General features: G+C 38.9%; 2 protein-coding genes across 9 annotated transcripts in view; one reads left to right on the top strand and one right to left on the bottom strand.

The window, feature by feature from the left end:
- The window catches only part of tmprss4a (transmembrane serine protease 4a), a 30625-nt gene extending 26816 nt beyond the window's left edge, over positions 1-3809 (top strand). For 2 of the 5 annotated variants that reach the window (XM_057839893.1, XM_057839895.1), the window contains 4 exons: positions 1738-1833; positions 1916-2058; positions 2134-2286; positions 2365-3808. In XM_057839893.1, the coding sequence (XP_057695876.1) occupies positions 1738-1833; positions 1916-2058; positions 2134-2286; positions 2365-2379 (407 nt within the window). In that variant the 3' untranslated portion in view covers positions 2380-3808. Of the gene's footprint in view, positions 1-1737; positions 1834-1915; positions 2059-2133; positions 2287-2364 lie in introns of all 5 variants that reach the window. The other 3 variants (XM_057839896.1, XM_057839897.1, XM_057839894.1) reach the window with 2 other exon arrangements.
- Positions 3810-8461: 4652 nt separating this feature from the next.
- On the bottom strand, positions 8462-27556 carry mre11a (MRE11 homolog A, double strand break repair nuclease). Of its 4 annotated transcripts, none has more exons than XM_057839748.1 (20): positions 24577-24595; positions 24421-24478; positions 24164-24296; positions 23647-23807; positions 23481-23568; positions 21017-21158; positions 20419-20533; positions 18549-18734; positions 18298-18469; positions 16997-17077; positions 16804-16933; positions 13989-14089; positions 13742-13912; positions 13590-13649; positions 13363-13522; positions 10992-11078; positions 10848-10912; positions 10719-10777; positions 8968-9058; positions 8462-8848 (listed from the first exon to the last, which is right to left on the bottom strand). In XM_057839748.1, exons 2-20 carry the CDS (start codon positions 24438-24440, stop codon positions 8807-8809), a joined length of 2064 nt encoding a protein of 687 aa, XP_057695731.1. In that variant the 5' UTR covers positions 24441-24478; positions 24577-24595; the 3' UTR covers positions 8462-8806. The 4 variants fall into 4 exon arrangements, with proteins under 4 accessions (XP_057695731.1, XP_057695730.1, XP_057695729.1 ...); XM_057839747.1 differs by lacking the exon at positions 24577-24595 and adding an exon at positions 27495-27556 and having other exon boundaries at positions 8463-8848; XM_057839746.1 differs by lacking the exon at positions 24577-24595 and adding an exon at positions 27423-27495 and having other exon boundaries at positions 8463-8848.
- Positions 27557-27663: the final 107 nt, after the last annotated feature.

Genomic DNA, 27663 nt, shown 5'->3' with positions numbered 1-27663 from the left:
AGTGACCTGTAAATGCCCTGAAAACCGGACAGAATGACTGTGAATGGTCTAAATGGATTGGGCATTGAGCATCGTCAATGCAGCCTTACAGTTAACTGAGACACTATTTTGGTAGAAGATTTTGGCGGCAACTTGTTGGTTCATTTTTCTTTTTCTTTTAGACATTGACACCTTTTTAAAACAATATCTCGATTCTTGGCAGGAGCATATCGATAACCTTTTGGGATACAAAGTATCACGATTAGGGGTGCAGCTATTGATTATTTTAGTAATCGAGTAATCGACTGAAAATTCTATCGATTAATCGAGTAATCGGATAAAACTTATTATTTTTTTTTTTTTAGGTCAAGAGCAGTTATAAATATACTTGAGAAAAAAAGACATTTAATCCAATATTGAACCATTTTCAGTCAATGTCTTTATTTTCGATGTACATTGTTGAAAACAGCCAACAAATGCATCTAAGATGTGACTTGAAAAAAAAATTCACTGCTTGCACTCTAAAAACTTCTAGATCTTATATATATATATAAAAAAAAAAAAAACTATTTCTTACCTAAAAATGTAATGAATGTAATTAATGTTTTTGATACCACACATCACTTGAAAGCCAGGTGGTTTTCCCACGTGTTTCAATTTAATTTCCATTTGTGTCAAGCTATTTTTAAGTTCTAGTTAAGTTTTAAGTTAGTCTAAACTGTAAATACTGATAGGATTTTGAGTTTTTGCAGTGTTCAAAATAAATGTATGATACCTGCTGTATTGGAGCACATTAGGGACCAGTGCTACTTGGTGTTTTATTCAGCAATGACTACTGAGCTAAAACTGACAGTTAGCTTTATTATGTTTTAATTTTACACCCTCATCACTCTACAGCGCTGTGTTTTTACAGATTAAATAAAGCTTGTATGTAAGACACGTTAGCCACGCATCGACAGTGGTCATAATCAATACAAACCTATCCCTCCGAAGGGCTAACATTACGTTAGCGAGTGACAGTAACGTTATATTTATTAGCGATGAGAAGTCTACTGCTTAAAGATGGCGGCTGTTTACTAACGCTGCCCAGACGCGGCCGAGTCTGTCATTTAGCATCTAGTCCTATATGCATGCAATATCTATGAGACGCATCGGACACTAGCTGCTACCACACTAGCATCATGCGGGCGTAGTTTTTTAGCAACGTCGGCGTAGTTTGTAGCGGCTGTCAGCTGCGGTAAGTTTTTTTTTTTTTCATTGCTTCTTCCTCGACACACGTGACGTCAGCGCGTTTTCCCGCATTAAAAGTAGTCCGGGCAAAACGTGATGCGTAGAGCTGGCAAAATCAAACGATTCCTCGAGGTGAATAAAATTACTCGGATCAGTTTTTAAACTCGAGTTACTCGAGTTGCTCGAGTATTCGTTTCAGCTCTAATCACGATATAACACCATTTCGATATTTTGTTACACCCCTAGTTTGGAATATTGTAAATGGAAATGTGAGGGTAACCACCATCCAGAATAAGTAATTGTAGCCATATTCAGGTCATTACGATATAAATCTTCCAGATATCATGACAGCGATAACAACTGAAATTACACTTTTGCAGAATGACAAAATTATATAGAACATATTCTAGTTTTCCGTGCCGCCAATCCTTGACTTTACCACCTGGGTAGTATTAGTAAAGTCCAGTAAAAATAGCCTTTAGCTGTATCCTAAAACAAACACCAACACATTTCTCTTTTATGTTTCAGAAAGCCGGAGGCCTGTTTGTTTTCCTCCAAAAGACTTCGGGCTTGCTCCTTCATCCTCAATGGTAGTGACCGGTTGGGGCTACCTGGAGGAAAATGGTAAAGAACCTCATGACCGTTCTGATGTCTTAAACAAAAAGGCTAATCTCCTAGCTCATGTTTATTCTAATATGGCCTTCAGGAAACATCTCTCCGTCACTGCAAAAAGCCAACATCGCTCTCATCGAAAGGCGCAAGTGCGCCAGCCCGACCGTGTATGGGAGCGCCATCACTTCTAGGATGATCTGCGCTGGTTTTTTGGAGGGGAAAGTGGACGCATGTCAGGTGAGCACAGCACGTGTCCGTATGGAACAAGTTGTTATAGGGATTTCAAATGCCAACGCCATTTATGCACCCCAGGGGGACAGCGGTGGGCCGTTAGTGCACTTCACGTCGTCAAAATGGTACCTGATTGGCGTCGTGAGCTGGGGCGTTGGCTGCGGCAGGGAGGGGCGTCCTGGTGTCTACTGTAACGTCGACGAGATGCTCAACTGGATTCACGTCGTCATCGAGGTTAACAAAAAAAAACTCAAACATTTTGCCAATTGTGTAAAAGCAGAGTTTTTGAAATGTAATTATTTTACCCTACAGAAAAACAAACAATGATCTTCACAGTGAGAGACATCACTCCTACCAAAGACGTGTTTCCCAAATGGCTAGAGATGAACTACAGCAATGTGTAACAATGTAACGTACATTGACGGTGATTTCAGGGTATTGTTTCTCATTTGGCAAGCGAATTCATGGTGTCACAGGAGTGTAAAGGATTTTCATAGGAGGCATTTTCTTTAGTGGCAAAGGACAGCAACAACCATATCAAATACTGTACGTCTGCACGGATCTGCTCGAGTCGTGACATACATTAGGTATTATGTATATCTTCTCATGGTTCATTCCAAAATTGAAGGACAATATAAGCACTAGCAGGCCACACATTTTATGTGTTGTCAGGTTTTCAAGAGAAAAACACATTCAGGTAAATGTCTTGTCTGGAACTAACAGATTAACCTAAGCAAGCACTTTAAGTAAAAAATGAGAATGCATGAATGAATGAATGAAATTTATTGTCATTTTTATCATCATCGGTATCATTGACAGTTACAGAATGTGGGATAGTTTGGCCAAGAAAGAGAATCATTGACGGTCACAGAATATGGAATAAGAGAGTGCTTCAGGAGCTCAGAAAGTGTGTCTGTACACGGTGAAGGCTGGAGCAACAGTGTGACATTACGTGACATTACTGTGTGCATATGTATGTAAATGATGATGAAGTGGGATTTTTGTGTGCCGGGAAGCCTAAAATCACTGGGATTAATATTCAAAATACATCCTAAACCAATTCTTGAGTTATGTGAAAATGTTGGTTTTTAAGTTGCGGTTCTGCTGTAGGTTTGAAATGATAGAAACATAGTGGTGGTTGGTGGCTTGAAATAAGCAAGTCAATGTGGAGGGTATCAAGGAATACATTGTGTTGCCATCAGATGATTATGTGCAAATTCTTGTGTGTTTTTGCAAATATGTGAATAAAGGCTTGCTATAACTGCAATAAAAGACACCCAAAAGACTTAAATTTCACTTTTACTCAATATTTCTTAAGATTACTTTTTTCAAGCACTCTCCAAAATTAAGTGGCCTGCTAAGAGCCAGTGGCGCGGGAAGTGGAGTGCTGAGGGTGCAGCAGCACCCCCTGGTGTTGGGGAGAAAAACGTTGGGACAGGGGTAAAAATAAATAAATAAACGAAACATTGAAACAATAGCGTATTTAACTTTGGGGATTAAATATATATATATGGCGGAAAACACTCAGGTGACTTGAAGATCCGCTCTGAGACCCCAATTTGCCAAATTTCAAAATCGTCCGATATGCATGTGTGATACATAATTGGAAAGTTTAAAATCTCAATTTTCTGGGGGAAGAAAATTTTTGAACAGGAGGGCATTTAAAAAAAAAAAAGTTTTTTAAACAGCAAAACCGTATCTCAAGGTGAGAGCACGCGAGAGCAGAATTACAGACGCCATGACTTTAACGAGATATTATCGCAAACTTACCTTGTTTCGATCCAAAAACTGCATGTGGCATGTATGTATGTATGGCCACAGCTAGATTTTTTGGGGGATTTTATGGGTGAAACATGGTCATATAACAAGGGTCACGATGCAGAAATCGCATTTTCTTTTTCATATATTTACCCTTTTAAACGTTTTTTTTTTTTTTTCTTTGTTTGGGTCGATTATTTATCATCTAACATATCGGAGAAAATGCAACAGTAACAAAAAAAATACAATTAAGTGATAGTTATGAAGTAGATATTCGTGACTTTTCCACAGACACCATTATTTTCATTGTGACGTCATTTGTTTAAAAGTTTAAAACATGCGAGTGAATAATTTTTTGAAGTTGTTTTTTTTTTTAAACGAAATATTACACATCAATTAATGATTCTGAGTTAAAAATGGCAGACATTTTGAATAATAAATATAATTACTTACCTTTGTTTTATGGCTGGGTTGAAACAAAAGCGGTTGCGCGAGGTCTGTAAACGGGGGTTTTCAAGGTAAAACGGACAAATTAAAAATAGTTCAGGGGCTTAATGCGCCATGAATCTGCTATGGCAGCATATAAACATATTGTTCTATCAAACACAACAGTTGTTTTGGCTTAAAATACAGCAGTTTCTTTTAAAGAGGAGTGCAAGAGCAGAAACTGCTTTTTCAATCGTGTCTGTGTTTTCCGCCATATTCAAAGTTTTTCTTCTTTCAAATAACATGGTCACCACCTGACACCATGCTTGTTAACGGGTCATGTTGAGTAAGGCGCTATTTGTGAAGAGGATGTGTTAAACCGAGGCTTTTTGGCCCTTTCAGTTTTCAAATGGTTTTGTGTGTCATTGCGCAGTCTCGCTGCGGGGAATTGCATTATAATACACGAACGCTTTTATTTAGAAGACAAAACTCCAGCAAACACTGTAGGTGAAATAGAACGCTGCAGTTGTAGTAGCGTAGTAGTAGTACGTAAAGTAGCCAGCATGTGTGTGCACTGCCATTATGCACGCCTTGTATGGAGAAAATGTGCACGCATGACAAATTTGGACCGAAACGGCTGTTTTTTTTGGATGGGGAAAAACTTTAAAAAATATATTTTTAAAAAAAGAGCCTCTGAACCCCCCTGCTGTGAGTGACTTCCAGCGCCTTTGCTTAGAGCTGCTTTAGAACGTTATATTTATATAGACAAGAGAGAAGTTCTTGCAATTAGGGGTGTGACAATATATCAAAAAGGTGATATATCGCAATACTAGTTCATTATCATATGCTCCCACCAAGAATCAATATACTTTATCCTTTTTTAAAAAAGTGTCACCGTTTAAAAAAAAAAAAAAAAAGGAACCAATAGCTTGCTACCAAAATCTTTCATTAGAATAGTGTCTACATTACCTCTCTGGCTGCCATTGACAGAGCTAGACATCCCATTCATTTTGACTGGATTGGACGTCTAGCGCAGTCAATGGCACTGAAACCAGAGCATTCACAGCCAGTCTTGTGGGCATTTACAGGGCACTTCCTATTCATTTTAAGGCATTTACAGGTTGCTTCCTGTTGATTTTGAGTCACTTACTATTTATTTGGGGACATTGTTGACTAACTTGAGTTACTTTTCAGTGAGCTAAAATCAACAGGAAGTGACCCGTAAATGCCCCAAAAGGAGAAGGAAGTGATCGAAAATCAACAGGAAATGACATGAAATGCCCCATAATTATTTTGTTGCCCGGCATTGGCTGTCACTGACGGCCATAGGCGTCCAATCCATTTGAACTGGGAGCAGTCATTCGCTGCCATCCCACCCACTTCAAACGGATTGGATGTCTACTAGTGACAAACTCCGTCCATTTCACAGTAGAAGGATGAAAATAGCTTGTTTTTCTATTTATCAGTTGTTTTGTAGAATATCGTAGAATGATTTTTTGAGCCACTTATCGACCCTCGTGAGATCATCATTTTCGTGAGTCTTGTATCGCAAATCGTGTCGTGAGGTACACAGAGGCAGGGCGCCACCAGGGGTGGCCACGGCCACCCCTATAAATTGGTCGGCCACCCCACTGGCCACCCCGCTTGCCAGTATATTGTAGATTGTTGTAGCATCAGTTATGCATTTCATCCCAAATGAATGCATTTATTTTGTTTTGTCAAATGTAGGGCTGTCAAATTTATCGCGTTAACGGGCGGTAATTAATTTTAATTAATCACGTGAAAATATTTATTGCAACGACTCACGCATTACCGCAAACAGCCTACAATGGCGCCGTTTTACTTATATACAGAGATAAGAGGCAGTGAGTGTCAAGTGAGTGGAGTAGAATACAAGCATTCATTGGGACTAGGCATGTGCCGGTATGATATTTTGACGGTACGAAAACCGTGAGCAAAAATACCGCGGTTTCACGGTATCACGGTATTGCAATTATAGCTCAAAAATTTTTTGAGATGTATTGGTTAAAAAAAAAAAAAAAAAAACTTTTTTCCATTAACCAGGATTTTTTTTTCAGACCATAGTTGCAAATTGGAACATGAATATATTATTAAAATAAATAAATTATCAATAAAAAAAATATTTTAAATAAAATTAAACTAAATATAACTTGTAGACTATACTCACAGCTCAAGTTGCTCAAGATTAGAGCAAGAACAAAATAATTTCTATAAAAAGTAAAAACACTTGTGAATATATATATTTTTTTAATTTATACTGCATGACTTTTTTTTTGAGGGTGGAAAAGCTTAAGTGAAGTTTCGCCATTTTCAGCCACTGTGTCAACTCTAGTCTACATGATGTCATGCTTTTGTGTTAAAAAGAACAAAGAATTCATAAGTTAGTTAAAAATGTATGAGTTAGTTAAAATGTCAATACTGTTGTGGAAAGGTTTCATCTAAAAAATAAAAAAATAAAAACATTGGGAGTGAGACCTCCCCTTGATCCAGCGAACGTGGATTTGTGCTTAGGGCAAGATCATCTTTTGCAATTAGTGATCTTTGACGCTATCACTTTTTCCCCTTCATTCAAGCGAATCAAGCTTGTTTTCTCAATCTGCGGCTGTCACACTCAACGAAGTTGCTCTCCCAGCTAAGCCTAGGCTAACATTCATCTTTGTAAGCTTTTAGTTAGTTTGTATATTGAATTTCAAAGGAAAATGTGTGTTTTGTTTTTGGCGAACTTTTTCCATGGTGCTAATCTGTTGAAGCTACTCACATGGAAAAATCTAATTGTACAACATTTTAAATGTATTCATTTTGTATATTACACTTACCACGATTTGAGAGCTCAATAAATTGAAGAACAGTACGCCTTATGTTTGGAGTATTTGTTTTTGGGTTAGCTGGCTGGCTAGCCGATAGCGTCACTTTCACACACAGCAACAAACGGGAGGGGTTGAGCGCTGCTGCGCCAAGCCGCTTCTGGCTGCATTTTTGACACAAGAAAAATAGCGAATACCGTACTACGGTCTGACAGAAAATTTTAGTGGTTTTGAAACCGCGACGTTTTCACACCACGGTAAACCGTGAAACCGGTAACCGGCACATGCCTAATTGGGACCGTGCTTTTTAATTGGCAAAAGCTTTGTCATCTCTCCCACAGCAACTATAAATATTGTGGGGAAGAATGACAGGAGTTGATCTTTTTCTTAACACCCTGTAGTGTACCCAACGCAGAGACGATATAGCATTTGCAGACACCAGACACAGTCATGGTTGCACCTCTTCCCATCATGCATTTGGGCAGAACATATAAGTTGCTACAGTATCATTTACTGAAAGCTCAACAAATACACTAGATGGCAATATTTAGTCACAATATACAAACTCACATTTATCCTTTAAGAATTACAAGTCTTTCTCTCCGTGGAACCCTTTCACAGAAAGAATGTTAATAATGTTAATGCCATCTTGTGGATTTATTGTTATAATAAACAAATACAGTACTTATGTACAGTATGTTGAATGTATATATCCGTCTTATCTTTCCATTCCAACAATAATTTACAGAAAAATATGTCATATTTTAGAGATGGTTTGAATTGCGATTAATTACGATTAATTGATTTTTATGCTGTGATTAACTCGATTAAAAATTTTAATCGTTTGACAGCCCTAGTTAAATGTATGCCTAATATATACATAACACAATAAAACAGAATTGTTGTGCAACTCAAAATGTTGACTGGACAGTTATGGACTATGCACATTAAATCATTAGTAACATCAAATATTACACAATACACCAAAGTATATCAGTACCCGTGTCCTTAAGTCTTTTTGATAGTTTTCCCCTGACCTTTTTACTGCAATAATATAATGAAAACCTGAAATTATGGCTTTTAGTTTTGGCCACCCCAAGATTTTAAGTGGCCCCATCTGGTCACCCCTATGAAAAATTTCTGGAGGCGCCACTGCACAGAGGTTCCCCACCCCTACTGACAATACTTGTCATTCAAATCTCAGGATGGTTACATAAGGAGTTCAGTAGACAACAGTACAAAGGTCACCTTAACTGAACACCAACAATGTACTAGAAATTTGATATTATTTTTTCTATTCTGTTCCCATTGACACACCCTGACACCACAGGAACAACGGGACAGCCCGCTGTATAAACTATAAACAAGATTGTTCTGGGGTTGATTTCACACTGCATATGAAAAACTTGGCCAGGGCATCCACCCACCTTTAACTGTAAATCCCAATTTGAATACACCTTTTTAATAACCTCAGTTTTGACGTGGGAAGAAAAAAAACATCATAAATCCAGGTTTGAATTCAACATTTTCATTGAGAAATAACTTCCGTTTTATGTAGACATCAGAACAGTTGTAATAAAGAACTACAAATAATCCTACCTTGCGCTAAAGAGGCATTGAACTGTGTTTTTGTGGAAAACCTTGACATACAGCTTAGAGACCGCCTGAACAATATAGCAGCATTTGAAGTTACTTTTGGGTGAATGATCCAAGAATATTGGCTTTAATGAGAAAAGTGGCTGTAGTTATCTTGCTCCGCGTCGGGCAGGGCCTTTAAAGGGATCATCCTGGATTGAGAAAATACAAACAAAAGGATTAACAACTGACTGTGGGAAAAGAGGAAAAATGAGGGTTACTGACGTGAGAATAAATGTAAAGAATCACAAGTAATGAAGCACTGGTTTACCTCATCATCACTGTCATCAAAACTAACTCCTTTAGCGGTCTGGCTCTGGCTCTGAGAGCTCTGCCACATGGATGAGGACGTGGACGCGGCTCTATGTGATCAAGAAAGAAAATGTTCAAAGGCCGTGCATATTGTGAGGAGAAGGTAAGGGATAATGGAGACATAAAACTACTGAATATGCTCAGCAAAATGTCATTTGAAACCATTTTCAAGAGATAGCTCGTGTGTCACTTTTGACACTTCATTAGTCTTTGAAATGTAAAGGTGAAACTCACTATGTGCACTACTTCAGTTACATACGGTACACGCCGGGGGCAGAAATTCAGGTGTTCAATCAAAACGCTTTCTCCGTTCATGTGACTTCAACATGGCTGTCTCCTCAGAAGTGGTCACTGGCTACACATTGGACGATTAATTAGTCGATAGGTGAGCCGAAATAAAGGCACTGCTTAAAGTTTACATTTACAGCAACTTTAGGTAACTTTTCAATCTTGATCAAATATTTTCATAACATTTGTGATTATATGTCAATGGACAACTAGTTGAATGACACCTCTTTTATATCTTCATGGGATCTGTATCGGTTTCACCGGCAGTAATTAACTTTGAGGAGGGTGGCAGTAACCCTGTCACATACAAAAAAACTATAAATGTGCTGACTGCTTTACGGCATACTGTACGTCACTTCCCCCTTTCCCCATTCATTATAGTATTCATATTCATTATAAAGACGGAAGTCGATGCAAACGCTTTCGCTCGAATACTGCAAAGATGGCAGAACAACAAAAGAGACAAAAAGTTTTGTCTGAGGAGGAAAAAAGAGGCTACCAGGATATACAGAATAAACATTGGCCTGGCTTTCACTCGTTGGCGTGACGCCCCCTCAGTCAGCGCTGCCCCCAACCAAACTTGTTGGGGAGGGACACACTAAGGGTTGCTAACCATCGTATGCTATTGTTTAGCCACAACTGGATTCATTACCTTATAACTATTAATCGAAGTGTTGTTTTAAGGGATATTTGACCCAATAAATCAAATCTTTTTAGGGTTAGGGTTAGGGAATATACTCTTATGACACATAATTTTTGAGAAAAAAAATGGCAATGCCTCATCATTAAAGCAACACTTTGTGACTTTTCAGTTTGGTCGATTTGAGCGACGCCGGTGGGCTGCGTTTCCCATGAGGATCAGCGCACACCCGAACAGTGTCGTAAAATCATCAATGAATCAAAAATCAATCTCCAGGTCGCCTGCAGATGGATTAAACAAAATTTCTGTTTCCAGCAGCTGAGTGAAGGAGAATAGCAATAAAGTCATGAATCCAGTTGTGGCTAAACATCAGCATATAGCTGTTGGCAACCGTGTGGCTTAGTGTTTTGTCAAAAATACACATAATTTCCTCATTAAAAGAGGCGCAAACAACATCACTAAAACCCGGGAAACTATGTTTTTGCAAGTTGATAAGAATAGCCGTCGTCGAATCAGCAAACGTAAATTTTTTCAAGGTTCGTCCCACAAAACAGGTCTCAGTTGGATCCTTCCCAGATTGATATGTGGAATATACAGTATTTGTAGCAAACATATGGAACAATTAATTTGGCGTGCAAGTTTATGAATTTGCATTTTAAAAATAACATTTGTTCATTCGCTTCAAACCATCCCCATTGACGGATTGGACGACTCGTGCAGTCAATGGAACCAATGAGTTAATCGCACCTCTAACAATGTTTGAGTCGGAAAAGTGAACGTACTTGGATGAGGGTCGAGCCTTCGTTACAGGAATGTCTTCATCAGAGTCATCAATAGTTATCTGAAGAAGTAAAAAGAACATGCTAAGACGAAGGGACGCATAAACTCTGATTGTAAAATGTCTCCTTTACATCTTCTTCTGCATAGGATTTGGTCGCGATGTTCCGAGGAGGTTTTTGGGATGACGCTTGAAATGCTGAACAACAAAGCAGGTGGTGGTCAAATGGTGCACACACACACATTCTTTTTTAACATGGACATGTAACCTGACACACCTTGCATGATGCTTCTGCTTTGGCTCGTTACTGAGGATTTCCTGGAAGCTCCTCGCGAGGAGGGTTTTTGCTCGGAAGATGAAGCACCTGGATGATGTTGAAAGAAGCCATGATTATTATGCAATCGTTGTGTATGGAAAATAATTAATGTTGACACGTTTAATCTTGTTTCAATAAAAAGATGAAATAAGAAACCCAAGCTACAGTCCAGCTGAACTAATTTCATTGTTGAAGGCGAATCGTGTGATGAATGCCCCCCTGCCGGCAAGTAAATTTATATTTTACACCACAGGTGTCAAAGTAAAAGTCCGGGGGCCAGATCCTGCCCACCATATCATTTCGTGTGACCTGCAGAAGCAAATCGTGTAAATGAATGTTCCTCGCAAAAACAAACGGGGGGGGGGAAAAAGTGCTCAATGAAAAAAAACCTAGAACTACAGAAATCATCCAATACTTACAGTATGACTGAATATTTCAAATACAATAATACAGAATATTTTTTGCCCTTTATCTAAATTCAAAATACATATTTTTAACATGATTAAAGGGAACCTGTCTTAAAGACTTGTAGGCTCTAGTAAGCCACAATTTTTCTCTGTTACTAAAACATGTTATTAGAAACATAAAATATTGCCATTGTTTTAAAAAATCTATAATATTTAGTACATGTTTTAACCTACAGAGGACGCCATGTTTTACGCGCCCAATGGACGCTCGGGGTCATGACGTAGTTTGTCACTGTCACTAGACGAACACAACCGGTGTTCTGCAATTCTTTCCTAGCGGCGAGACGTCCAACACATTCGCACATTGGTTAAAAGTGGCGAGTACTTACTATTTTTGTTTTTATTGAGTCTTTTTACTACCCTTTCATAGTTTTAATTGTATTGCAGTCTTTTTCAAGTTGTACCCGCCTGCTATTCCCAGCTTGCTGTTTTTATTGCTGTTATGTTATTGTTGTTTTGGCTTCATTTGTTTTGTGTGTTTGCATATGAGGAAAATGTTTTAAAAAACTTGGAATTTTTTTTTTTTTTTAAAAGGCGCTTTAAAAAATGAAGAATGGGAAAAAAATGATACATATTTCAGTTATTAGTTGTTTTAAATTCAAAACAACAAAAATATAAATGAAAAATACATGAGAATATGTGCTATTAAGTGACTCAATAAACAGGATTTGCACAAGTAAGAGGCCAACAATGTCCCTCAACGACTAGTCAACCAATTGAAATATTTGTCTATTAAATTGATAAACAATCGTTTGCTGATTAGCAGGGGTCACGTTAACCGAATATTTTCTGTCGTTGACCGGTTTTTTAAAACGGTGACGGAAAAAACTGAAGTCCGTCCGTCATTTTGACAGGTTGCAATTCACACCCCAGACCACAGGATGGCGAGTGAGCATATTAATTAGCTATTGTCTCTCTTAATGCATGACGTCGTTGGCTATTCTGTCAGAATATTGTAGCGACACCGGGGTCTGGCGGCGTCACCGTGATTGACACATCAACGCGAGGTTCTTATTGGTGCACCCGGTGTGCCAGCGCGTCATCCAATTGGTGGACTAGATTGCCGCCTGTGTATAGACCCCAATCACATGACGTCACAACTCCGCCCCCCTGACTGGAGCCGCCATACCGCTACGTACATGCCTCCTATTACGGCGTGTTTTTCTGCTCGTTAACATTAATAATCAAAATGGTGAAGGCGTGTGTGGCGGTTGGTTGCAGTAACAGAGAAGATCGACGGAGAGACTTGAAGTTCTACCGTATTCTGAGAGACCCGAAGAGGAGAGCGAGATGGACTGCTGTAATTCGACAAGAAATCTGGGCACCAAACGATCACCACAGACTATGTAGTAGTCATTTTATATCTGGTAAGATGCATTTAATATATATTTAGAAGATTTTGGGCTGACAACCACAATTAAGATCATTGTGTGACGTTGGTGATTGGGGTCTATATAGTTGCCTCTTTTTCTTTGGGGACGGAGTTGTTGTTTTGTTGGTGTTGTTGCCGGTAAGCAGAGTAAAAAGAGGGAGAAAAATACCACGACTTCCGTGTCTAATTTTTCGCCTCCAAGCAAGCGTTACAAAATTAATTTAAAATGAATGAAAACTAAATACTATTGAATATGTCATCATTATCATTTAAAAAATTTAAGTGGCGGGTAAAAACAGATTATGACCGGATTTTTATGACCCTGTCAATCAAAATGACAGACAACGAAAATGTCTAGCGCAACCTCTGCTGATTAGTCCTTTAATCGGGGCAACTAGATAGCAGACATAATGTCCCTCTGAAGTAAACATCACTACAATGTGGCCCACGACAAAGAATAGTTATGAGTTTTCAACATCAACTGAGGACTCACCTCTCCCACGTCCCCGCCCTCTGCCCCCTCGTCCTCGTCCTCTTCCTTTGGAGGGTGCGGCGTTTTCGTCAGAATCCACGTCGCTAGCCGGGTCCAACATGTCAATGTCCATCGAGGTCTCGCCGCGCTCCAAGCGGTTCGCTTTGGCTCTGTTCATCGCCTAAAAGAAGACGCAAGAGTGCAATGGATGAAAATGTCTCGGGCCTGTCATTGTTGGGCTCACAAACCTCTGTGATTTCATTTTCTTCTTCCGTTGTGTTCTTTTTGGAGTCTCTCAATCGCTTGATCTGAAGCGCACAAAAACAAACTTTCGCAAACCGTAACTCATTCACTGCAGCGGGAGCTAACGAGTGTTAACATCCGAGCGCCTGCCGCTGACCTCGGTGTCAATCTCTTGTTCTGTGATTACGCTCCGGCCCTGTAGATGGCGCTGCGTTTTCTCCAACTGGTAGGAGATGAGTTCCTCGATAGCGTCTTTCTCGTCTTTGTATACAAATTCCTGAATGGCTTTGCCGATGCTGTGCTCCGTCAGGAGTGACAGCTGCACCTTCTGTGGGAACAAGTACAAAACGCTCAAAAAGGAAACTATCTGTAGACGACTGTATGTGTGCATGTGTGTATTGCACCTGCTCGGTCGCTTCTAAGTAATTCTTCACCAGGTCTTCCATTTTCAGCCCCTCAACTGCTGTCGTGTTTGGTACCCTGCTGTAATCAATGCTGATTTCATCTAAAATAAAATACAGATGTCAAATTCAAAGCTCGGGGGCAAGAACTGGCCAGCCATATCATTGCCCAAACAATTAATTATTTGCGTGAACTTTGTACGAGAATGATTTTTGTTGTTGTTGTAATTCTTTAATGTAAGATTGAGGACTACAGAAATCCGAGAATATTTTTGGTGTGTTTTCCTGTTATAATACATTTAAAAAATACCGTAAGTTGTCGACTATGAGCCGCTACTTTTTTCCCTAATTTGAATCCTGCGGTTTATAGTCCAGTGCGGCTTATTTTTTGATTGATGTGGGTTTGTAGGCAACACTTTATTTGACAGCGGCGTCATAAGAACATCGTACTTATGACATGACAGTGCCATGGGCATTAACGAATGCTTATGACAAATGTCATTAAGCATCATCCAACAAATTTTGTCACTAACTCCATTCATGTCCAGCTTAGAACTTTTACAATCATTCAAAAGTGAGATAATTTGCCGGATGACACTAAATGACATCTGTCATAAGAATTCATTAATGCTCATGAGTGTCATTTCAAAACTATGATGGTCTTATGACGCCGTAGTCAAATAAAGTGTTACCGGTTAATGTTTTGCTGTATATATCCCATAATATATTGAGGACAACTGTGGCTTATAGTCCCATGCGGTTTATCTACGAACAAATGCCGTTTTCTTGTCAAATTTGGTGGGTGTCGGCTTATAGTCAGGTGCGCCTTATGGTCCGAAAATTATGGTAATAAATTAATTTTTTGTTTGTGTGTGTGTTTGTTTGTTTCGAGAATATTTGTTTATTATAATTATGTACTGTACAAAAAAGATAACTAATGTATTTTCTTGCACATATTTCCCGTATTTAACATTTTAAAAAATATATTTTCTTTTTTTCTCCCACCCTAGTTCATTGCCTGTCATTTCATGACATATATTATTTAAAATCATTTAATTACCTTTTGAACTGTCCTTGGAAGCTTTTACCCCCAAAAATGGGATTACACCCCCCCTCAAAAAATATATATATATACAGTATATTAATATTAAAAATAATAAAAAGTGAAGACAATATTCCGTTTTTTCTTTGATATTTAGCAAAAAAAAAAAAAAAAAAAAAAAAAAAAAAAAAAGTGTTTTACCCTCTGATATTTTTTTAGTTTTTTAATTATATATACTGTATATACTAGGGGTGTAACGGTACACAAAAATCTCGGTTCGGTACGTACCTCGGTTTTGAGGTCACGGTTTGGTTCATTTTCGGTACAGTAAGAAAACAAAATGCAAAATATAAATGTTTCTTATGAACGGTTTTCAAAAGCTTTATTGGTGGATTTTCTCAAGTTAAAGCGCCACACAGAAATTAATAAATTTAATTGTGTAAGCAGGATCTGTATATTATTTTTATTATTTAACACTAGAAAACCCAGCAAAGGCCAAATCAGCCTTTCCACAAGACAAATACTCCTATTATTCTCATATATGAATGGCTCTTGTCTGTCGGACAATGACTTGCCAATTCAAAAGCACTTGGGCCATTGTGGCCACCAAATCGGCCATTGCTTGGGACTATTAGGAGTACAAGAATTCTCTGGGACTTCTAGTGTTAAATACAGGTGTTTTAGCTCATTTCAATTTATTTTATTTAAATGGGCTATTATTTATTTTACTATGTGTTTGTATTTTACAAATGTCATGTAGCATTCATTTATATTGTGTATTTTATTTTGTATAACTTTAGTTCCAATGTGAATATTAGTTCCTACTTGTTTTGTTGTGGTAGGAGGGTTTTGTATTGAATATGGGGCCGTGTTGGTTATTATTATGGCAGAGAAGACAACTGTAAAACAACAAAGACAAGTCAACTGTGCCCCGATCTACCACTCAAGAGATCTGATGGACTCAAAAAGTGGGTTACGATTGCATATTGGTTTGAAAATCGACCGGATCCACCGTATTTTTACACGAGTGACTTCCGGTCTGCTACACGTCACGTCAAATAATAAACTCTGCCGTTGTTTTCGCGTGCATCGCGTTGAGCCGCGTCTGGGACTCAACACACGGCCGCACTGCGACTGGTGTGCATTCGCTGATTAACTTTAACGGCCACGTTTCACTGCGTTCTCGCGCCGGCCATGTTGTTGCACCGTTGACGTTTCTTACTGTCCTACTGTGTTGGTCCTCATTATAGTAGGGAAGACGGAGTAAATATAATCTACACAAAGAAACTGTAACCCGATCGACTCACAGCCTCGAAAAGTAAGGGTTACATTACGTCAGAAACTCGTTCGGTACGCCCCCGTTCCGAACCGAACGCCAAGTACCGAAACGGTTCAATACGAATACATTTACCGTTACACCCTTAGTATATACACACATTTAAATATAAAACTGCTAAGAAAAGGCAAGAAAAAGAGTAATTGGTCCATTTTTAGGGTCAACAATGTCTCTAAATGCTTAATTGACTATCAAAAAATAAAAAATGTTAGTTGTTGATTAATTTAGTCGCGTAATTGCAAAGGCCCTGATTTAAAATAACGAATGCGTAAGTAAGATTCTATTGCCATCTTTGATGGCAGGCATTGTGTGCTGTGTTTCAGATGACAAAAAACAACAATGGAAAATGGGTGGACGTGTTATAACCGAAAAACACTGTTCTATCATAATAAATATTAGGTAATGAGGTCCACCAATGTGTGTACAGTGGTCAGTTTAACCTTTAATTTTCTCCTTCTTCTCTCTGCAACGGAGAAAGTGAATGAGGTCTTTTGGGTTAGCCACACGGTCCACGTATTTCTGACTGAATCGGGAAGTGTTGAAGGTCTCAAAACCTCCGGTGTAGTCCACCTAATGAGGGAATCAAATGTGAGTTCTGACAGGAATATAGTTTTCAGGGTGGCTCAAGCGTACTCTGAGGCGAATAAGCGGTTTCTCAGGGGTGAGCGGACTTCCCAGTCGGTCCCTCTCGGCCTCTTCTAGCATTTCAATGACCTGCAAAACATTAGAGGAAAGAAATGCAAGAATAAGTGTTGTATGGTAGCAGTGAACTCAACTCACTTGGCAAGAAGCAGCAGTTTGGAAGTTGGTGAATTAGTGGATTAAGAGACTACCAGATGTTAAATTACACTGACGGTTAAGGTTTATTGTCAAATAAAAAGAGAGACTTAAGCAAGGTCTGTGACTCCATGAATGTCTAATAGGGATGGAGAACGATACGATATCAAAAAACGTTGAAAATGAACATTAAGTAAGTAAAACTTTTAGTGTTTTGGTTGCACACTGAAATGCATTACAGACTACAGTATGAAGTGACTGCAAAACGCAATGGCGATCACCTCTCATCTCACATTTTGTAGATTTCGGGCTATGAAATAATGTAATCTAGAGCTAAAGAAATACTTCATATTCATAATTTCTTAAACAAATAGCCATAGAATTCTCAACACTGCTGGCTTTTTGGGCTTCAGGACTATTTTATAGTGCCATTAAGCAATTGAACCACAATGAAGCCTTGAAAAATTGGCTACAAAGCTTTACTGCTTCAAGAAGCTTCATTTAGTCATCACTGCTCAATGTAATCGCTCACATCCCTTGAGAGACAGACAACCTCTGCTGCCACCATCAACACTGATGTCGTACAACATATTGCTAAACTTGCCCCATGCCTCCATGCATGCAATTCGGCGCTACAGATCTAAATAAAGTTCATGTTCTATGTGAATTATCTCTTTTGTTACTGTTCCAGTTCTTTCATTAATTGCCAGTTATGTGCTAATTTAAGCATGGTTTCAAAACTCATTTAATGAGTTGCTATTACTTGTCATTGTTAATGAAAAGGGTAGACTATTTTTATGCTTACATACTGTATATTAAGCAGGAATTGATCAGACCCTGCCTCGTTAGCACAACAAAATGTCTGGGTCAGTGCAGTTATTCGACTAAAATAATTATGGGCTACACTGCTCAAGGGATGTGGCAGTGCATCTAGTCTATAGAATGCAATTGATTTTTTTTGTATCGCGATATTTCGCCAAACGATATTTTGTCCCAAATCTAACATCTATGGTTTTTAATACAGTTTTTTTAATTGTGTTACTGGTGTATTTTTTTTTAAAAAACTACAATATTATAAAGTGCTATTCATTGCTTTGTCTGTCTCTATACACAGATAGATGAGCATAAATGCACATTCCAAGTACAATGGCACGTACCTTGGCATGGCAGAGGTTCTCCACCTTCTTAATGACGTTGGGTGTATCCACTGTGAACGCATCCTGATAGTCAGTCAGCACCACATCCTGGATGAAGAACTGACGGACTGTCTTTAGGGGGATCTTCTGCATGTTCATTTTACGCCCTTTCACCCTCAGCAACCCTATGTGCCTAGACATGAAACGAGCGCTTAGACTGCTACGGCTTTCGAATATAAACTAGAATGATTTCATATAAAGTGTCGTGTTACTTCTTAGTCGCTTCTCCGGGAGACAGTGAGGTGGCAACAGAGCTTCCAGGCTGCGTCACGTAGAAAAGCTGCTGTTCATTTTTGCTCGGCACTATAAGACACTCGTGTTCGTGTCCCCACACCACTAAGTCGAGAAATTCGTGTAGGAATTGCTCGGGAATATAGTTTGTGGGGCCGTGCTTACTCCTGGAAACAAATCGACAAAGCAGATTGTGCGATTCACGGTCAAAACTAGAGATGGGAGAATCTTGAAAGTGAGTGAGCATAACATACAACTATTGGACAAAACAACTTCACAATCTAATTAGTGACGTGTCAGAAATTTTTCCTTTAAGAAGATAATGTTCAGTTCTTATTATGTTGGTTGTAGTGTGCAGCAGTGTAGAACTGGATTGGTTTATTGCCGTGCAGTTTTTTAACCGTCATATGTCGGGGTTTTTTTTTTTTTTTACCTTACAGTACAGAACATATTAAGCCAAATCTAAGAATTAAATGGATCACATTTAAGTCTTCTTGTTTACTAATAATAAGTAATAAATTATATATTTTTTTTAACCAAGAAGGAAATCCAGAAACCAGTTATTCAATAGATTATTCCATTAGAAAGGGTTTGTGTAGTTGTTACGTTGTATTTTGGGGATCACAGCACAAACGGGGAGAGAAAAACATTATTATTCAAAGCAACACTTGGTAGGTTTCAGTTTTGGTCGATTTTAGCGACGCCAGTGGACAAAAGCGGTAGTGTTTTGCCTTAAAGAAGACTGGGTTCCCCATGAGGACTAGCGCACACGCACACACCCGCAGTGTCGTAAAATAATCAATCTATCAAAAATCAATATCCCGGTCGCCTACAGATGGATTAAACAACATTTCTGTTTCCTGCGGCTGCGTGAGGGATGAAAAGTGATAAGCTAATGAATCCAGTTGTGGTTTAACAATAGCATATGACGGTTAGCAACCGCGTGGCTTAGTGTGGCTAAACCCGCCACCCCACCCGAAGCGCTAACAAGTTCGGTTAAAGGGGAGGGGGGTTCACGCCAGCGAGTGAAAGCTGGGACAATATTTATTCTATATATCCTGGTAGCCTTCCTTTTTTTCCTCCTCATACAAAACCTTTTGTCTCTTTTGTTGCTCTGCCATCTTTATAGAATTTGCGCGAAAGCAAATCACGTTCGCATCGACTTCAGTCTTTATAATAAATGGGGTAAGGGGGAAGTGACGTATGCCGTAAAGCAGTCAGCACATTGGTAGTTTTCTTTGGGTGGCAAGGTTTCTGCCACCCTCCTCAAAGTTAATTAGTGTTGGTGAAAGCGATACAGACCCCCTCGAGATATAAAAGAGGTGTCATCCAACTAGTTGTCAGTCGATATATTGGTAAATGGTGTTATACTTGTATAGCGCTTTTCCACCTTTCAAGGCGCTCAAAGTGCTTTACACTACATCACCATCCACCTACTGGTGACGCAGCACCAGGAGAAATGCGGGGTTCAGTATCTTGCTCAAGTATACTTAGGCAAGTTCATCAGGGCAGAGAATCGATCCCACAACCTCTGGGTTGGGAGAAAACTACTCTACCACTGAGCAACACCCCCATTTATATTATCATAAATATTATGCAAATATAAAGGTTGAAAAGTTACCTAGTGTTGCTTTAAGACAATGACAGCAGGTTTTGCACTTTATTTACATTAGTTTTGTTCAACATTTAACGTTTTTTCTTTACTTCTTTTGGCCTTTCCGTCTTTTGTTTGTATTGTCTCCTTCAAAAGGTTGTGCGGGAGTTGGGGGGAAAAAATTGTAAAACTTAATTTTCTATGAAAACAAAAATTTTTTAGGCCATATCGCCTAGCCCTAACAGACAATTCCACACCTGTTCTGGTGAATCGCAAACAGGTTAAACCACTCGTCTTGGTCTTCTTTCGGACGCAACATTGTCACCTGATTGTTAACAAACATCCTGTACAGACGCTCATCTGGAATAGATCCTTAAAAAAAAAAAAACACATACACATTACTTCAATCAGTGCCATTGATGGCGACAGATGGAAACAAATAATATCAGTACTCCCAGTAAATATGGATTGGAGTCATTACAACTTCACATGAAGAGTCTATAAGGCCTTGTTCAGACAAAAAGAACAGAAATCTAATTTTTGCGAGAAGGATTTAAACCGCATACTGGAGGAAGTTTCATATCAGGTGTGGCCAAGATACTTCAGTCTGAAAAGCTCAGATGGGCTTTAAATGCCCGTGACGTCACTCTATTCTGGATGACGCCTTCGTTGTTACAGCAACCTGTCAGGTGTGTCAATAACTTGGCCCATTCTGAACAGGCCCAGATCTAATTTGGACACTTGCTAAAAATAGTTTGAACAGTCAGCCCGAAAAAGTCAGATTTGAGGAGGAGTCCGATTGGAATCAGATATGCCCTCAGTCTGAATGCAGCCTAATAGTTGAAATGTACACACCAAGTCCATATAGTGCAAGCTTGCTGCTGCCTTTCTGCAAAAGGATAGGACTGATCTCAATCTTCTCTACGGACTGAGAGTGACCAAAATGGTTGAGGAGACCAGATGCGCTGAGCAGATCCAAAGCGCACAGACCCTCAGCCTTCAAGAGAGAGAGAAAAAAAATAACATTCTTTTGTGAAATAATAACAATACGATTCATTTCAATAGGAAGATATGATATGTAAGGGTGTAACGGTACATATTGAACCGTTTCGGTACGTGGTGCTCGGTTCGGAACGAACGTGTACCGAACGAGTTTCTGACGTAATATAACCCTTACTTTTCAAGGCTGCGAGTCGATCGGGTTACAGTTTCTTAGTGTAGATTATATTTACTCCGTCTTCTATACTGTAATGAGGACCAACACAGTAGGACAGTATAACCCAGAAACGACAACGGCTCGACAACGTGGCCGCCGCGAGAACGCAGTGAAACGCGGGCCTTAGAGTCAATCAGCCAATGCACACCAGTCACAGTGCGGCCGCGTGTTAGATGCGTCCCATAAGCGGCTCAACGCGATGCACGCCAAAAGAACGAGAGAGTTTATTATTTGTGGTGAGGCCCTCCTGCGTCAATACTACTACCGGTAGCTAGGATCAGGCAGACCGGAAGTCACTCATGTAAAAATATGGTGGATCCGGTCGATTTTCAAACTAATATGCAATCGTAACCCACTTTTTGAGTCCATCGGATCTCTTGAGTGGTAGATCGGGGCACAGTTGACTTGTCTTTGTTGATTTACTGCTGTCTTCCCTGCTATAATAATAACCAGCACGGCCCCATGTTCAATACAAAACCCTCCTACCACAACAAAACAAGTAGGAACTAAGCCTGAACGATATATCATTTAAACATCGCCATCGCGATGTGCGCATGCGCGATAGTCCAATCGCAAGGACGTGCGATAGTTTTTTTTTTTTTTTCCCCCCAATCCATTTGCTCGCACAGCCTCTCTCACCCCCTTTCCCAGCTCTCAGTCACTGCTATTAAAGTTAACGATGGCTTTGATCTGGCCAAAGAAGCCGGGCAGCAATCTGTCAATCATCGTTTAACTTGTTAAACAGTTTCTGCAAGGAAGCGCGGGCTGGAATGAATGTGTGTGTGTCTGTGGGAGGAGAATGTGGAGACGTTCGCGACATATAAAATAAACGCCAGAAGTGATTATGAGGAGTTTGTCATTTCTACATGTCACTCCAAGAGTCACAGCCATGTTAGGTAAACAGAAGCATTTTTTTACTACAGTACTTTATTCTTGTTTAAAATGGTTCAGTGGGACATTTATGTTTAAAACTGATCATAATTATTACATTTGAAGTGCTTAAAAAACATTTATTAATGTATGTATACTGTATATACTATATATACTTTTTTTTTTTTAATCATACTTGGGGGGGGGGGTGGAGTGAGAAAAAACATGTCTTATATGTATCTCTTTCCAGTGCTAGATCTGAATAAATACATTGAGCGCACACACACACACAAAAATGGGGGGGTTGCGCTACTTTGTGGTCCCTATTAACCGCGAAAAACGATGGAATACTGTACACTGTGGTCATGATGAGTCATCCAAAGTCTTTCCAAACAGCTATTCAAGTCATCTAGTAAAAATTTCTTTAAAAAAATATATATTTTTTTAATAACGCAATATATCGCAAACCCCAAAAAAATCGCAGCAATAGATTTTTCCAATATCGTTCAGGCCTAGTAGGAACTAATATTCACATAGGAACTAAAGTTATACAACATAAAATATACAATATAAACGAATACTACATCACATTTGTAAAATATAAAAACACATAATAAAATAAATAATAGCCCATTCAAATAAAATAGATTGAAATTGGCTAAAACACCTGTAATTAAATAATAATACACATATCCTGCTTACACAATTTATTAATTTCTGTGTGGCGTTTTAACTTGAGAAAATCCACCAATAAAGCTTTTGAAAACCGTTCATAAGAAAAAAAAATGTTTCATTGAGGCATTTCATTTGTAAAATACATGTTAAAATCTTTGTCATTGGGATTGCTTTTCTCTTTAGCACAGGACTTCTTTTTTCGTCTTTCTTTCAGAAAGAAAGCTGACCAATACGCGGGGTCTGAAAGGCAAATTGTTGTTGGATTATCTTTAAATACCCGCTACTTTTTGAGCAGAATTCTAGCTTTGTATAGGCTAATGTTCCTATTGTTGAAAGCACAAAAGTGTGTAATAAACAACTAGCACATTTATATTTTGCATTTTGTTTTCTCACTGTACCGAAAATGAACTGAACCGTGACCTCAAAACCATGGTACGTACCGAACCGAGATTTTTGTGTACCGTTACACCCCTAATGATATGTGATACAAGTGTTTTGATTCATTAGCATGATTTCAAATTATATGGACTACAACCTCGTCAAATGGCAGAGACTCACCCCAGTTGGGTCGTCATGGTTACCATGGATGCTAAACACAGGAATAGAGATGTTTAGGTTTTCATCCTGATAATTAACCCAGGGAAACCTGAATACACAAAGGACAAAAATAAAATCACATCGTGCGGTGAACAGGATGTTGGAGCAAAACCGAAGAGGAACCTACTGTGTGGTGTTAAAGTTAACCGTCTGGTCACTGACAATGTTAAATTGTATGGGTGAGTCTCCCATGCAGTATTTTCTGAGCATGGTAATGCAAGTGTGGAGGCATCGACGTGTTGGCTTGTTCTCGTGAAAAAGATCACCACCCAGAAGGATGAAATCCACCTGGATTGAGAAGCAAGTCAAAATATACAGTATATATATATATATATATTGAGAACTAAGACATATTTCTAAAAATATGCAACTTTCAGCTAAGCAAAGGCTGGATAAATGCATTTAATCCATCAGTATTGTAAAGACATTCAGTATCTACACTGATTTTGAATACTTGTATGAGTATAGTTGTATCGCTACTTAAAAAGGGCCGAAATACCGTGAGGCACTATAAGAAAACCCTCCTACTCATCTATATAAATAATTAAACAGTTGTATACTTGCATTGTAGTCTTGGCTGGACCCAGGGATTCATCATTTCTACTTTTATTATTTTCTACTGGAAATAAGGTACATCTGGTTACCTGATTGTTCTTTGCACATTGAAGGATCTCGTCAAATGTGTTGTAGGAGTCTCCGCCACGGATGGCCTCTTTCTCCAGGTATCCCAGGTGAATATCAGTCGCAATGAGGATCTTAAAGGTGTCCTCGTCATCCCTAGAAAAAAAAACACAAGTTATAGCTGTGCAGTAAGCTACAAACATGAGGCACTGGTAGATAGAAAATCGCAAAATAGCATATTACATTGATATTTTGATAGAAATGTTTTTATGAGACTTACAAGGTGTTGTTTGAAGACATGATGACCAAATAATCTGTTCAAACTACACTGAAGACTGCTGCATAAAAAAAATACAATAAATACAGCAAATTTGAGAATTGATTCAAGAACAGTCACAACAGTTGTTGATAAACTGATATTTGAACTGCTAAGTACTTTCTAGAACAGGGGTGGGCAAACTATTCCACAAAGGGCCGCAGTGGGTGCGGGTTTAAGTTCATACCCATCATGAGGACAGCTTTTCACCAATCTGGTTTCTTACAAGTGCAATCAGTTGATTGCAGTCAGGTGCTCTTGTTTCCACTGAAACCTCATTGGTTATACTGTGTGTGCTGAATCAGTTGGAACAAAGACCAGGACCCACTGCGGACCTCGAGGACCGGTTTGCCCACCCCTGTTCTAGAAGCAAGTAACTGTCAAAAGCCACGTTTACATGCTGACTTTTATTCATACCGATTCAAATCATTCCGAATGGAGATTTCAGATCAGCTGTTTACATGTCACTTCATCTATTCCGATCCAGCGTTTACATGTGTCTGCCTTTATTCCGAAAGGACGTTTGACAACTGCCGTCTGACATGCGCAGATTAATCAAAACAAAGCGTCACGTTGCAAAACATGGAGATCGATCGTCAGATCAGCTGCTGTTTTAACTTTTCGAGTGGAAACAAAACTTCAGAATGACACGCCGTTCATTTAAAAAGTTGTGTGGGCTGGTGGAGGGATTCATGGATATAAACTTTCCGCCGGACTCCAATTAGGTGCGCTGTGCGTGTGCTTGGAAGCCATGTTGCAAGTGACGTTACTTACATCACCAAGTGACGTCACCACGTCAGTACGGAGCATGTGCAGAAAGAACGCAACCAGACACCATTCCGCTTCCCTGTTTACATGATATAATTTTACTTCTAATCGGTTTGGGAAAAGGAATATTCCACCCCTGTGAAACGGAATGAAATTCCATTCGGTTTGGGCCTGTTCATTCCGAATGAGGTGTTTATATGGAACACATTTATTCGGTTTGAACATCTAAACCGATTGCAATTGGAATATTTGGCTCCATGTAAACGTGGCTAAAGTAATACACTCAACTCAAAGATACTTATATTGTGCTAAACTCATTGGCTGACACTGACGGTGCTAGATGCTACATCGCGTTACATTTACTCAGTTACATTTACTTGAGCAATTTTTTTTTTTTTAATAAGAAAAATGTACTTTTTAGAGTAGTTTACCACACAATATTTTTTAGTTTTACTTGAGCAGATTTGTGAAGAAGAATCTCTACTCTTACTCCACTACTTTGGGCTACACTAGAGATGTGACATTTTTCCTCTTGGTTCTACATATTGACTTTATTTTTGCCGGAGATGCAGACAGAGACACCAATCAGATGTTGCAACAATAACCATAATTTTGAGAGAAAAAAAAAAAAAAACTCATTACTTGAGTATTCTTTTCAACAAATACTTTTTTACTTGTACTTGAGTAAATTTTTGGAAGAGTACGTTTACCTTTACTTGAGTAGTATTATCTAGAAGTAACTCTACTCTTACTTGAGTCAAAGTTTTGGCTACTCTACCCACATCTGACAAGGGGTTTTCGGCGAATGGTGGCTGCCAGCCCTCCACAATCAAATTGGGTTGGACGTCTAGCGCCGTCGATGGCACTGAAAAATAAGCATTACAAGCCATTCCTCCCAGTTTAAATAAATTTGATATCAATCAGTATCAATGGTATAAAATGAGTGAAAAACCAGCCATAGCTTCAACAAAGTGCTGTACAGTAATTGTATTCATAGTAGAAGAGTGTTGTAATTGGACATGTCCCAATTACCGGATTCAAGGCATACCAAGGTATGAAAACATCAAGGTTTCAAAACCGCAAAAATTTTCTGTAATTCCGTACCTAAGGTATTACCGTAGCTATTTTTATGTATACAAAAAATGCATGAAGAAATCCATCACTTGCAGCTGTAAGGCTCAACCCTACCCCACCTGTTCTTGCTCAGTGTCAGTAAGTCAGCTGTGCCACACGATGGCCGGAGGAGGTAAAACTCCTGAACTTTTTCCCCCCCATCGAAGAAAACAAAATCGCTGGTATGGGAATATTTCGGCCACAGAAAAGAAACAGACGGCCGCAGCTTAGAGGAGGATGGCCAACCGAGGGTGGCTGCCGAGGAGGCAATATCTCCATTATAATTTCACATTTATACAAAATTGAAGGTTAGCAAACATTGTGATGAAAATTTCCCACCAGCTATGAGAGTTAATTCCAGCGTGTTTAGTGTGCCTAGCGGTGGTAAAACATGCGTTGTTTTCTCTTTGGCGAATATCTGTGTTAAGAAAGAAGGTGTGTTTATACTGTAAACATGATACAAGTCATATACACGTGCTTTCTATGGAAAATAATTCAATTATTTTATTTCTGATGGTAATAATGTTGAGCTGTGGCCGTGGGTTTAAGCTCAACTAAAGGACAGAATTTTTCTTATTTAGTTTTTTTGTGTGTGTGTTATTTATTCTAACTTAACATTATACTTATGTTCCAATTTGCAAATATTTTTTGAAGACTAAAAATCTTTTTTAATGGGGGGTGGGGGGGGTTGTTTTTTTTAAACCCAGATATCTCAAAGTAATACTTGCAATACCTTGATACCGTGAAACCGTGATATTTTGGCTTTAGGTTATTATACCGTCAGAATATCACACCGGCACATGCCTTGTTTTAACTGTTAATTTCACGTGTTGTTGTGTAAACTAGTATCTTTCTAGCTATTCTGAGTTTAATTAGAAAGTCGTGGCTGGAAAAAATGCATAATTTAATGTGTAATTTATTACTCGCCTCACTTCATACAGCCAAGGGCATGGCAACAAAACAGAATGATGAACATTAGCTCTCTGTCGTTTAATTCCCAAAAGAACAATTCCAATTGATAATGCGAACTTACTGGGGAAACTAAGACACAACAAGCTCCCATTTTGACTTATTAATGCTCTCACCTTTCAATAAAATGCTGAAACAGCGCTTAATTCTCTCAATACTCTATACACGATACAGGAAAAATCACTTACCAAGCATGCCATAAAACTCCCGGCAAGTCTTGCAAACTAACCCATCCTCCTCCACGCCTTCTCCCACAGTGTTCATGGGTAATGTAGTTCAATTGCCAAGTATTACACTTGACAACAGGCTGGGCAAAACTACACTTCCTCTAAACTAGAAAGATGCGTTTGTTTTATT

Source organism: Corythoichthys intestinalis, chromosome 6 (assembly GCF_030265065.1).
Source record: "Corythoichthys intestinalis isolate RoL2023-P3 chromosome 6, ASM3026506v1, whole genome shotgun sequence".
In the NCBI taxonomy this organism is placed as follows: Eukaryota; Metazoa; Chordata; class Actinopteri; order Syngnathiformes; family Syngnathidae; genus Corythoichthys; species Corythoichthys intestinalis.
The sequence above is the reverse complement of the archived record's forward strand: the minus strand, read 5'-3'. Positions and strand labels throughout refer to the sequence as shown.